At 38.1% G+C, this 13,699-nt stretch overlaps 1 protein-coding gene across 1 annotated transcript; it reads left to right on the forward strand.

Annotated features, from left to right (window-relative positions):
* Positions 1-1,964: 1,964 nt before the first annotated feature.
* Positions 1,965-12,680, forward strand: slc25a28 (solute carrier family 25 member 28). The gene is made up of 4 exons (XM_088351434.1): positions 1,965-2,479; positions 7,787-8,015; positions 8,484-8,540; positions 10,381-12,680. The coding sequence occupies exons 1-4, from the start codon at positions 2,138-2,140 to the stop codon at positions 10,929-10,931; spliced, it is 1,179 nt and encodes a 392-aa protein (XP_088207560.1). The 5' UTR covers positions 1,965-2,137; the 3' UTR covers positions 10,932-12,680.
* Positions 12,681-13,699: the final 1,019 nt, after the last annotated feature.

Below are 13,699 nucleotides of genomic sequence, written 5' to 3' on the forward strand. Positions count from 1 at the left end.
TGCGAAGACCAAATAGATAATACAAACGTATAATATTGAATATTCTTGATGATACAACTACACAATATACTTAATTGTCATGAACCGGGACAGGATCAGGACCCAAATGTGTGACGGTTCTCACACAAGCCTTTTATTTTACGGGAAATGGGGAGTCATGTACGTTAGGCAGCGGTCTGGCGTGGAATGACAGGAAACCAGAGGCCGACGAGATTGATACCAATTGCCCAAGCAGATATCGGACGGATGGGGTTGATACTGGATAGGACGAGACAGACAGGATTGATATCAAAAAGGGATATCGAAATTAAACAGGACAAACTAGACGGGAAAGAAACTGGAAACCGATATCAAACAGGACAAAATAAACGGGAACAAGACCGGACAGGAAATACCAACAGGAAACAGAACCGAGTCAAAACCCACGTCTTGCGGGGCAAAGGTTTGTTGACGGACTGACCAAAGGTGAGTGAGAGGACTGAGCTTAAATAGAAAGAAAGCCAATCTGTCAACGAGCCGCAGCTGGCGCCACGTGGGCGGGGCCAATTGGGAGCGATTGGCTGGCAACCAATTCAGGGTGTCCCCTGCCCACTGCCCGATGATTGCTGGGATGGGCTCCAGCACCCCCGCGACCCTACTGAGGATAAGCGGTGTAGCTAATGAGATGAGATGAGATGAGATTTATCTCTATCAATCTATCCATCTATTTTTCTATCCATCTATCTATCTATCTATCTATCTATCTATTTATCCATCTATCTATCTATCTATCTATCTATCTAAGCTATATCCCCCTCATGTAAGGCGGCTGGAGTCAAGAACACACTCACATTCACCAAAGATTCACAACTGTTATTTAAGGTCAACAAAAACATAGTTCCAGAAAACATACAAAAATTATTCACTCGGAAAAAAGGAAATTATAACTTGAGGGGTTGTAGTAAATGTAAAATCCCAAAGGTGAGAGCAACCAGGAAAAGTATGTGTGTGTCTGTGTGTGGAGTCAAACTTTGGAATAATTTACAAGATGAGATCAAACAATGTCCAACTATTCATGTGTTCAAATTTAAATACAAAAAAAGCATTACTGGCGAAATACAGGGATGAAGAAAATGGGATATGAGGGAGATTGGAAATACTGCGTTTAAAACTATGGTTAACTTGTTGTTATTGTTGCTCTTATTATATCAGAACTGTTATTATAAATATTATTTTTATTGTTATTGTTGTTATTATCATTGGTGCCGCAGTGACATTTGGTAACTAGGCGAATTATGACGTTGAGGGATGGGTATTGCGAAGATTAGTGTATAAAATCTGTGATTATTGTAATTATTATAATTATTGATATCTGACCTATGTAATAAGTACATCCATGAGATTTTGTTATATTAGACATAAGAGGAAAGGAGGATTTGTAAAATGTATTTAATAGGGAAGATAAAGGGGTAGGAAAAATAAGCATCTGCTTCTGACTACCCCTTTTCGAACATGTTATGTGACATTATTTTGTTGTTGACTCATTGTTTTTGTCCTGTTTTTATTTTAATTTTTGAAATAAAAGTTTTCATTCACTCATTCAAGATTCCATCCCCTTCGGTCTTCCCAACCTGACACTGAAAATTAAGCCCATAAGGCCCCCATCATAAGACCAAAGATATATATATATATTTGTTTTCCTTTGGTCCAACATGGCTCTTTCAACAGTTGGGTTGCCATGCCAAGCCGTGCACTAGGAGGTGCACGTTCACGCACACCCTGTCCCTTTAAAGGTTGACTCGTACAGTATGAAGAAACAAGGCCAAACTCTACTCGGGCCTCATACATTACTTAACCTATAGAGTTGGGCAGTCTCTATTTTGAACGACAGATCTCTCAGCCAATGGCGCGCGGAGGACATGTCTGTCGGAGCCAATCATCTTCACCGCTCGCCTTGTGTCGTACTTCCGTGTTTCCGTCCTTCCTCGGCCTTGCTAGGCTGCGGTTGGGTAGCGACGGCGCAAGTGGGAATGCGGTAGCGGGGACACAAGCTACCAAAGCCCGCCAAAGGGAATGCAAAACCTCGGTGCCAAATCGGACATTTTAAGACTTTTACGCGTGTCCGTAAAGCCCCCTTCCCCTAGCCGTTCGGTTTCTCATGGAAGCGGATGGATTTTTAAGGCGGCGTCGGATGACAGCGGAGTCCGCAGGCAACGAGCCCGGAGTTGCTGGTGCATCTGCCGGAGCAGAAGTTCGATGGTTGGGGGGCAGGTTCTTGGGAGTTTCGGAAAGTATCGTGGGGAGCTTGTCACCTCGGATCGGAGGAGAAAGCGAACTGCAGGCTGTTGACTTGAACCGGAACGTGCAGGATATAAACGATGACTCTGAACCGGACTACGAGGGCTTGCCGCAGGGAGCCTCCACCCGCACGCACATGTTGGCCGGAGCCGTGGCCGGGATTATGGAGCACTGTCTTATGTTTCCCATCGATTGTGTCAAGGTAGCCGAACAAGGAGCCACTATAATACCGACACAATGAATCTTCATTCTCGGCTTATAAATTCTAGAATTCCGTTGCTGTTAGCATAGCACGTTAGCCTCCCGTGCTAACCCTAAACACGCGTCAGTGTTGAGCACAAGGTCAGCGGCTAGCTTCTCCTAGGTAACGCGTTAGCATGCTAACATTAAACATTGTTTTCCAATGAACACACCAGTTTATTTGGTTTATCTAGTTTTCTTTGCCACGAATTGGAGTAAATTTCCCCCCTAGCTGCCTGTTTCGTAATTAACATTAACTGTTTCATAAGAGGGCAAATGATGTAGATAAAGTTGCTAACGTGAATCAACAGTTGGTGATCAGCCGTGCCTGAGAAATCAATAAATCAATCGGTATTATTTGCACATTCAACGTCCAAAAATGGCCAAAATATGTTGAAAAAAAAACTAATATAACTCAATATGAAGATGGCACGTAAATGGTTTAGAGTAACAACGTCAATTTAAAAGTTCTCTAACACTTGATCAGCGATTGCAGCTATCATAAGTATGAAAAAACGTTGAATAACTCTCTTCCTTTTGATAAAAGTCAAGTAAATATTTCACGTTTGGAGTCACGAGCAATACATTTTTTCAGACAACCGCAGGCTCTTCAATAATAAAAACCCACAGAAAAACTGTAAACTGCAAGAAACGCCACCGAAGCACACAGAGCAATTTGATTGGGTGAGCAGTAAGGGTGGGTGGAGCTGTGCACACATGGCAACTTTAGCCATCAAAATGTTGGAGTAAAACTTAAATATATACATATATAAACTGATCAATAGCAGTAAAAAGTTAAGTCACAAATGCAATTTTATATTTTAAAACACTTGATTAGTGATTATATTCTTTTAGAGTAGAAGAGATGAATTCCAGTTTTATATCCAAATGTTGAGTAGTCGTCGATACCAATACCACCATCAAATTTCCTTTTCTTCCCTTTGCAAAAAATATTCTGTAAATATATTTCAATTGTAGTATAATAATTTTCCTAATTTTATGGCAATCCAGCTTTCCTTTCATTCCTGGCTTGTGGTAGTTTAATAGTCTCTTGAGGCAACTGATACTGGTGTCAACTACATTGTTAGGGCTGATAACACAAGTACTGGTATTGGCACTGATACCTAGTATTAGTACTCGTCCTTTCTTTATAAAATAATTCAATAGAAATGAGGACTGTAGTTGTGATACCAAACTTTATAACAGCAGTTTAGAAAATCTGCATGCACCAAATATGTGTGTCCAGATTAGACAAGTGTAATTTTAGTCAAGTCATGTTTATTTGTATAGCCCTTAATCACAATGAGTCTCAAAGGTCTGCACTGACCACGGATTATTGCAAACTATAGACTATTTTCACACCATCCCCTGATCTAAAACCAACACGAGAGCAAGGAAAAACTCAAAATTTTCAACATGAGGAAAATGAAGAAACCTTGGGAAGGGACTGCATATGAGGTAATCCCCCTTCCAGGATGACCAGGCTGAAATGGGTGTTGCAATAACAAATAATAAATAGAAATTGTCAACATAAAACATAGGTTATTCATATGCTGTAGAATAGAAGTGTGTTTTAAGCTTGGATTTAAACATTGAGCTTTTAACTGACGTATTAATCTTCCATTACCCACTTTTTTGATAAACAAGTAGATAAGATTTCTTAGAACAGGCCGTGACATTTCGCTTTTTTGCATCACATGAGACAGGACAACTGAGCATGAAACTGATTCGAAAAGTTCATTATATGATGTCTTTCATTCTAAATGGTTAATATGGGAACTAGGGATGAGTGTGTACTGCTACCAGGTATCTGTATCAATGCAGATACTAGCTTACTTGATAATATCGTTACTCAAAGATGATGTTACAGTCACAAACATAACGATGAAGGATCGGTGAATATACTTTAAACGAATACAATATTAGAGGAAATATGTTGCTGTCTATATGTATTTCTTTAAAAATATTCAACATTTTTTGCAGAAAAACTAGTGGTATCAGGATGGATGACTACTTGAGAATTGCATCTCAGTGTCAAAAAGAGTGGTATTGAACATTCCTCATTGAAACGTTAGTACACTGAAGGGAATTTTCCTCTCAAAACAATATTTTGTTTGTTGTATTCGGACTGTGTCCAGACCGAATGACCTAAATGTCCGTCAGCTGTCCGTGTCACACTGAAAAGAAGCTCGCCCTACCCTTCATCCATGTCTCGAACACCTGTAGTCTTTTTTCACAGGTAGCATCTAAAGATCACCTGGGTGTGGCAAGAATGGTTATGAAAATAACTCCCCACTGATGGGTCTTAGAGATTTTTATAAATGAAAAAGATGGAAAATTTGCATAGAAAGTCTTTTCATTTGGTAATACATAAGACCCCCCAGGATACAACCTGAAGCCGTTCAGAGGTGGTTCTAAGTATAATCCATATTAGACACTCAAAATGAGGCGAGAAGACATAAATGGATGTTGAATTTGCAAGGAGGACTGGGAGAAGAGCTCTTAAGAAAATTCTTTCCCTTCCTGAATTGTATATCGAATTACCAAGTGCCCTTTTTTGTGGAAGATGTTTGTGTGGTTCCCTGAGGTTATTTTAATTAGGGCTGCAACCACTAATCGATTATAGAAAACATCGGCAACTAATTAGATCATCAATCCATTTTCTTACTTGATTTATGAGCCACGTGTTAACGCAAATAAGAGTGCACACAATTCTGTTGTGACACTGAGAGTTGTAGTACCACTTTGATCCGTCAGAGGGCGCCAAGACTTATTTTTTATAAATTGGTTATCTTACATTTTTTTAAGTTTCACTGTTTACAAACATAATTGGCATGAAAGTTTCCACGTTTCAGTGTTTGACTACGTACATAATACAAAGTAAAAAGAAAAAGATGTTTTACCCTACACAAGATTCTTAAGCATAAATCATTTTCATTTTGGGAATTTTATCATATTTAAAGATTTCACAAAAAAAACACATTTGTTGACATTTTGAAAAGTGTGTTTACATTTTTGTTATTTTTTTGGGGCGGATAAAAAAAGTGCTATAAATAAAATGTAATGTGTTTGTATGTATTTTTGTTTGTTAATAATAATAATAATAATAATAATTTCCTTTCTATTGTCATTCTTTGTAACAATGTACACAGAACGAAATGTCGATACACCTGACCCGTTGTAGCGGGTCGATGCAGCCGCAGCCAGAGGGCGCCGCCATTATACCAATTATTGTTGCCAAGTTAATTGACACTTAGATTTTTTATTTGTTTTATCAAATATTCTCTTTTTGTGCACCATTTCTATCCAAAACATCAATATTGGAATAAATAGAAGGAAATCAAAAATGTCGTTAAGAAATCGGATTCATAGATTTATCAAAATAGTAATCAGACGATTTATCCATTATGTAAATAATCGTTGGTTGCAGCCCTAAATTTACCCCCAACTCTTAATACCTTAGTACCTTTTAACCTCATAGTAATAGCAAGGCCGTTAATAAAGCTCAGAAGAAACTCCTGTGAGGTAGCATTAGCATTTTGAGTTAGCATTAGTGTTTTGTAGTTTTTCTTGCCTTTTATGACTGAGATCTTACTCCCTCACGACATAGTAGTATTGAGCTTGGCATCAACTGAGCCTACCTCATAATGGAGATCACTGAGCTTGTAACAGAACCCATGAGCAGCCTGAGGCTGTTTCTAAAAACGACTAACCATTTAATCGTCCGTTGTAAATTCCTAGGAATCTTGTAAATGTGATCGTTTAAAAATGTAAACACTTGCAGGAACATAAAAAGTGTTTCTTTTTTTTTGATTATAGAATTCTACCATCAGAGTTTTTCTTTAATCAAGCAATCGTAACACAAACAAAAGCTATTGAAGCCAAATTCTCCTTACAGGAGTGTGTACGAAACTGGAAAGTCCGTATTAATCAGTAGCCACAAAGTACTCAGTTTTTAAAAGGTTAGTGACCCCGACCTTACACAAACACGTTGATTGGGTGCCGTTCAGATCCCGTGTAAACCGAGAACACGATGAATCACGATCTAAACTCTGCTATCGTGTGCAGCATTGGCTTCCAAAATGTTATTTTCTCTCCGGCAGAGAACACGATCAGCGTCGTGTTAATTTATCACTGTTTACGTTTCCCGACACAAAGAAAGTTGCGAACTTTGGTCAGTGGGAACACAGGCAGGATATTCGCCATGTCCTCGTGGAGCTTGTTACTTTGTTACTTTGTTTCCTCTCATTCAATAATACATCTAGAACTGCAACTGAGGACTATTTTAATAGTTAATTTGTCACCAACTATTGAAACAATTAGTTGAAAATTCGAATAATTATCCTTTTTTTATTAAATCAAATTAATGCTAAATTTGTGTGGCAAATGATAATAAAACTGCCCTATCTAAAACCACAGGCACAGTGCTCGGTCAGTTGAGACATACATCTATAAATAGATCTTCCTCCATTTTTAGAGACGGGCAAATGACAAATACATTAAAATCTAGTAAACTTGTTATTATCCCTGTAAACCAAGAACTGGCTCATTTGTAGCAGGAGAGGAATTGAAACAAATATTATGTGCATTTGGCTAAATATTTTCACTGGTCAACTGCAAAGTCTAATAATAGTACTTAACAACTGACATTTGTTCTCCGAACTGCATGCAGTGATTTTCAAATACGTTTGTCAGGCAATATCTGGCATAAGCCCAAGCTCTTTTATAGTGAAATATACGCCTTAAAATGTATATTGTATGTCATCAAAACTGCATTGGCTTTAATGTTACTTGAATGTTAGAGGCGAGTTAGACTCGTTTCTGTTCAACTGTCAGACATGCTTTTTAAATGTTTGTATATCGATGAGATACTGCCATCAGACGCGGGGTCTGCGTTCCAAACTTTGTAAGTAGTCTTTATCCGCTGTATCCAGACTAAAATGCTCATAAACTCAAGAAGTTTTGGTAGTTTATATTGACAATGTCGTTTCTGTATGTTAGCCCTCGAAACAGGCTATTGCACATAAGCGACTCTCAGCAGAGATAGTAAACATGTTAAATGCCTCACTCCTTTTGGAAAAAGATGTCTGACGACAACAGTCGACAATAAAATTCATCGTCAAATACCGTATTTATTGGTGTATAACGCATGTATTTCAATCTAATAATGAACTCAAAGTTTCTATTCCTATTATCGTTTTTATTGTCAAGACTGTCGACAAATGATCGCAGCTTTTTTGTTAACCGCGACTTTTCGATTCTTTCCCAGACGAGAATGCAGAGCCTACAACCCGACCCGGCGGCCCGCTACCGCAACGTGATGGACGCCCTCCGACGAATCGTGGCCACGGAGGGAGCCTGGCGGCCAATGAGAGGCCTGAATGTGACGGCCGTGGGGGCGGGGCCTGCACACGCCCTTTACTTTGCCAGCTACGAGAAACTCAAAAAGACACTGAGTGATGCGATCCATCCCGGCGCTAACAGCCATTTGGCTAATGGTACCAGCAAGTTTAAGCATTACACAATTTGTTGGGGCTGTATGACGATACAAAAAGAGAGGAGCTGATTTTTTTTTTCCTAAGGTCTGAACAGAAAAACTCCATGGGAGTTGTTGTTTTAGCACTGTAGAGAAGTTACACATATATTTTGCCCACTTCCCATTTGTGGAAACTGTTATTCTGAATGCCATTATCCCCTTCTCCGTGTTGTCCCTGCTTTCTCTCTTTCCAGAGTATTGGGAGGCTAGGTAAGTCCCGCTCCTAACAACTCTTTATCAAGTTTTGGTTCTCATTGAAGCAATGCTCAGTATCGTCCACTAGATGTCTCTCATGACTGGACAATTGGCTAAGAACGGTCATGCAATAATTATGCAATGTCGGTTATTCATAGAGTTTTATTATTTGATTTGAGCCTATTAGGCCTTGTTATCTGAAATAATGTTAATGTTTGAGTGGTGTTAATTGCAGGAGCTGCAGGATGTGTGGCCACTCTGCTTCACGACGCAGCTATGAACCCTACCGAAGGTAAGGCTTGTTTATTTTCCATTCATTATTTGTTTGTTTTGTACAGATATGTGTAATATATTTACTGATTTATCAGTCATCTGGGAAAGTGAAATATAATGGTCAGCCCATGTTTACTTTAGGATTGTCCTAATCCGAGATGTCAGTCCTAAATAAAGCTAAAACACTTTTTGATTAAAACTAAAAGAATGAGAGCTGTCTCAATCTAACATAGGGTGCTCCCAAGTTATATTTGGAGGGCCTGGCGAGGGATGGACGCCACCAGGCTGTATTTGCCCAAGACACACCACAGGAAATGGTGCTGCGTTGGGGTTGTTCTAATCCGATATTGATGTCAGTCCTAAATAAGGCTAAAACCACTTTTTAAAGAAAACTAAATGAATGAGAGCTGTTTAAATCAAACATAGGGCGTTCCCAGGTTATATTTAAAGGTTCCGGAGAGGGATGGGTGACGCCGGGCTGTACTTGCCCAAGACACACCACAGGAAATGGTGCCCTTATGTCCAAATACTTGGGTCCTGTCGGAAGTGATACATTAAGACTGCGGAAAGTAATGTCAGCTCCTTCAATTTGAGGGTCATGTTATGTAACGTAAATACAGATGTCTTGACCTACGAGTGTTTTTAAAAAGTGCACATTTATAGAATTATTATTTTTTTAATTATAATTCAAAATAATATTGTTTTTTAACCATTAGGAGGTCCTAAATACTTAACAGAATCCCCTTAAGACTTCTTATTCAAAGATTTTCTTGAATAAAGAACGGAATCTCAAGTTACACAAATGTTTTTTTAACATTTAGGGCTGATCCTGATATCAGGTATCAGTCTTTGTGTGGACACAAGCCTTATTTCTAGGTATCAGTACTTGCTAATGGTGATTGATACCTGTATTAGGTCACCTCTAGTAGCCATTTTATTCATCTTTTTAATTGTGGGAATAGTATGCCATTAATAAAGGCAAAGGTAATGGAAAATATCAATAATTTAAAATAAAATATTTTTTTTTGTTCGGTATTTAATGCTGTAGTGTTATTGATATCTGGTCTCTGTATCGACTACTCGAGAATATGGTATCAGTCTGGAAGATTTTATACTGAACATCCCTACGTTTTATATTAATCCCTACGTGCTTTTTTTATGTGTTAAATTAAACATTAAAAATATATATATAATAAATCTCACATTATATCTTTTTCGTTTGAAAAATAAACTTGCTTGTTCTCGACTTTATTAGTTAAAAACATGAACAAATGGAAAAAACTTTTTTGCTGTAATTATATATTACGCGCTACCCTATTATTTATTGAAAATTGGTATAAATATCTGTTTTACTTTTTCTCAGCTCAAACTTATCACACTATTTTTATTCACAGTACCAGAAACAAAAGTTTATTTCATTGCGCATTTCACACGTTTCAATGAAAAAATATTCTATCCTTCCAATTTAAGCATTTAAGTGACAAACGTTGAATACGTAGAGCCATGAGTATAATAATTTATTGACAATGTAAACTATAAACACAATAGCAACATCAAATTTACAATGTATTTATTTTCCTTCAAAGAGTTATTCCCCTCGTCCTGCTTTTTTGTGTTTTATATATTTCAGGATCACTTTTGTTTTCTGCATTCTCTAACATTGTTCTCTGCTATTGTCACTTAAAATAATGTGAGAATGAGGTAAACCATAAGGGCTTTTCTTATGTCATCGGGCTTTTTGTTGGTGTTTAACCTGTGCTTAAGCGACTCTTCTATATTTATCTCATTTTGTCGTTGTTTTTTTTCCCTCCTTTGTCTTGAACTGCCGCCACGCTGGATATATCCACTATCCTTCCCAGTTGTGAAGCAGCGCATGCAGATGTATAACTCTCCGTACCGCGGCGCACTGGACTGCATTCGCGCCGTGTGGCAAAGGGAAGGACCCCGAGCGTTCTACCGAAGCTACACCACCCAGCTGACCATGAACGTCCCCTTCCAAGCGCTCCACTTTATGACTTACGAGCACCTCCAGGAGCTCCTCAACCCACACAGACAATACAACCCCTCGTCCCACATGCTGTCGGGGGCCCTGGCCGGGGCCCTTGCCGCCGCCGCCACCACGCCGCTAGATGTCTGCAAAACCCTCCTCAACACCCAGGAATCGCTGGCCCTCAGCTCCCTTTCGGCCAGCCAAGAGGCCCACAGACACATCTCGGGCCTTGCCCACGCCTTCCGGACGGTTTACAGGCTGGGCGGTTTGAGGGGTTATTTCAAGGGGGTGCAGGCCAGGGTCATTTACCAAATGCCCTCCACGGCCATCAGCTGGTCTGTCTACGAGTTCTTCAAGTACGGACTCACCAAGCACCAGCACGACAAGAGGCGAGCGCAGCAAAAGGAAGCAGAGCTGTGAGGCCGAAGCCCGTCTGCACTGTCCTATTTGTCAGAATTTTGGAAAGAGTTTTTAAAACGCTGATTACGCACACTTCCGTTTATGTTGCTAAAGAAAGAAATGTGTTAACAATGGTTCAGTAAAGGTCACAGGTTGTCACCAGAAGGGGGCAGTAGTGTTACTTTCTTGATTTGTGCTACTGGATCACTTTTTTTTACTTAGTCCTGGGGTCAGCAACCTGCCTCTCTCGAGCCGCATCCGAACCTTTAGCGCCGCCCTAGTGGAGCTATTTAAAAACGCTTCGAAAGTGAAAAAGAACAGGGAAATAAATGCATATTTTTTAATCTGGTTCCCTCAGGACAGGCATGTCAAATTCCATTTTGCACGTGGGCCGAATTCAAACATTTTTTTTCAGGTGGGCTGAATAAATAACGCCAAATATTTAGCTTTGTTTTTCAGTACTATGATTTATCATTCAGCCTACATTTGTAGCCGAACATAGAAATTATAATCACAGATGATAAGAGATGTTTTATAAGTGCAACACATTTACAAACAACGGGAAAACATTTTTTCATCTTTGTCATTGAATGTTTTAACCACTTGCTTATTCTAGCACTTTAAAGGCGATTTTACATCTGAACCAAGTCACCACAAACAAACTCAAGTAGGAGCAATAAATATTATGCTTGCCTGAGATTATCATACAGCTATAAAATTTTAAAAAATATGAGATCTAGTCGTGAACAGGTAATAACATTAGATCAAACTACTAGGCCCAACCTACGTAAGCTGTGAAAATACTGCAATACATTGTCTTTAACAGAAAAACATACTTGGCGTAAGCTCTTTTAAACCTTTACTGGCGCCTAGGGAAGGCGCATTTGGTTTGTTATTGACAAAATCCAAATTTTTGGTAGAAATGAGCTAGTTTTTTTATTTATTTTTTTTAACATTCTCAGAAATTTTACAGTAAGCCAAATTAAATCACCCAACAGACTGTATCTAGCAAGTGGGCCGTATATTTGACATGCCTGCCTAGGGCGAAAATAACTAACCTTTTTAAGCCTGTAAATTGTTTGGAATAAATCAACTTATGTAGGAATCCCTTTCTATATTAATTTAAGAAAGGCTTATAGGAGGTTTTTTTTTTTTTTTTTTTTTTTTTTGCAGCTTTGGACATGTTTTTGTCTGTTTTTTTGTCTGTTGTGCATTGTTTTTTTAACATTTCCGGTTGCTGACTAGCCAGTACTTCAAGACTGCTGTTCAGGTGTTCAGTCACAAAAATGTGTCATTAATTTTTTATTATCCCCGTTTAAAATTGACCAAAAATCAGGAACCATTCAGGCCAAACCTTTAAAGAACTCTGATCCAGTCAACATTTAAATATCATGTAAGAAGTGTTCTAATACATCTTTTATTCACCCTTCATTTTTTGGCCACTATTAGTCCTCGAAGAAATCTAATGATTTCACATTAATTGTAATCCAGGATTGGCATAACCTCTCACTAATTCACCGTTAATGCCTTCTCTGCTGACAGCAGTTCCAAGGCCAATCTTAGTTTATTTCGCTGCTACAAAGGAGTGTGTTTATCTTCTTGCAAGGATAGGTTGTGCCCCAAAACTCAAAAGAATGAATAAGCTATGTCGGAAAATATTGCTCTTGCACCCGGTTTGAGTAAATGGTGGCTGTCATTCTTACTGATTCTGATTTGCACTCATCATTAAATGATTATGAGCAGCGGACAGTGCTCATAAGTATTCAAGAATCCTATTGGCTGCTATTTTGTTTCTGTGAAGTTCATTTGGATGCAGGAAACAAATAAGCATACACCGAATAGGACATGAAACTCAAGTTTGGTTTGAATTTCAGATGCTAACTTTAACCCAAAGCCTGAAAATGCACAATAAGATGCTTCAAGACAACACTGGGACATATGAATGGCGCATCGATGCAAGGGACAAAGATAAGCCAACGGGTATAAGATAAAGAAGCAGGAAGGGAACTTTAACGTCGTGGAAGACATCTAAATAAAGGTGATGTTAAAATGTGAAAACGGCAAAATGTTGACTAGTTAATTTTACCATTCAATCTATTCAATTTGAGTCTTTAGATGCAACAGCACATATGTCAGGGAAAACCTGTTATAATTTTCAGACTTCTGCATTTAGTCGAAGGTGTTTAAAGATTCCCATGCTATTTATTGATGTACGTAATTAGATCTTTCAAATTATTTTATCGGATTTAGCCTATTGCTTTTGGTGGTCCTTCTCAAACTTGTTGCGAAAAAAAGATGGGAAAACATACTGTATAACAGCCAAAATGCTAAGCTTGAAGGGAGAATGTAAGGATAAGTAGCTGTTTTTTATTTATTGGGCAAATAATTAACATACCTAATCTCATGCGTGCACTCGTAGACAGATAATCTAATCTTTAAAAATCAAATTATTAGTTTACTTGTTTAAAATGTTCATTTTATTTACAGTAGTATCCCAAAAAATAAAATATATTGAATTGGTTTGACTCGTTCGAAATATTTTAGTTGTCATCAAAATGAAAACGATTATGGCTAAATATATATATAATATATATATATATATATATATATATATTATATATATATTCAGTCAGATAATTTTGCTGGTATTTCATACATTATTTTTTTATTTGAAATCAAAGCAAGACATAAAATTAGCTTAATTGTTTAATTTGTGCGTTTTTAACCAAGGCAACGTAATTTACAATATTATTAAACTTTAAAACTGTAAAATCAGCAAAAATAATAGT

The sequence above is a fragment of the Urocampus carinirostris genome, chromosome 13 (genome assembly GCF_059441175.1).
Source record: "Urocampus carinirostris isolate Australia breed hairy pipefish chromosome 13, RoL_Ucar_1.0, whole genome shotgun sequence".
NCBI lineage: Eukaryota > Metazoa > Chordata > Actinopteri > Syngnathiformes > Syngnathidae > Urocampus > Urocampus carinirostris.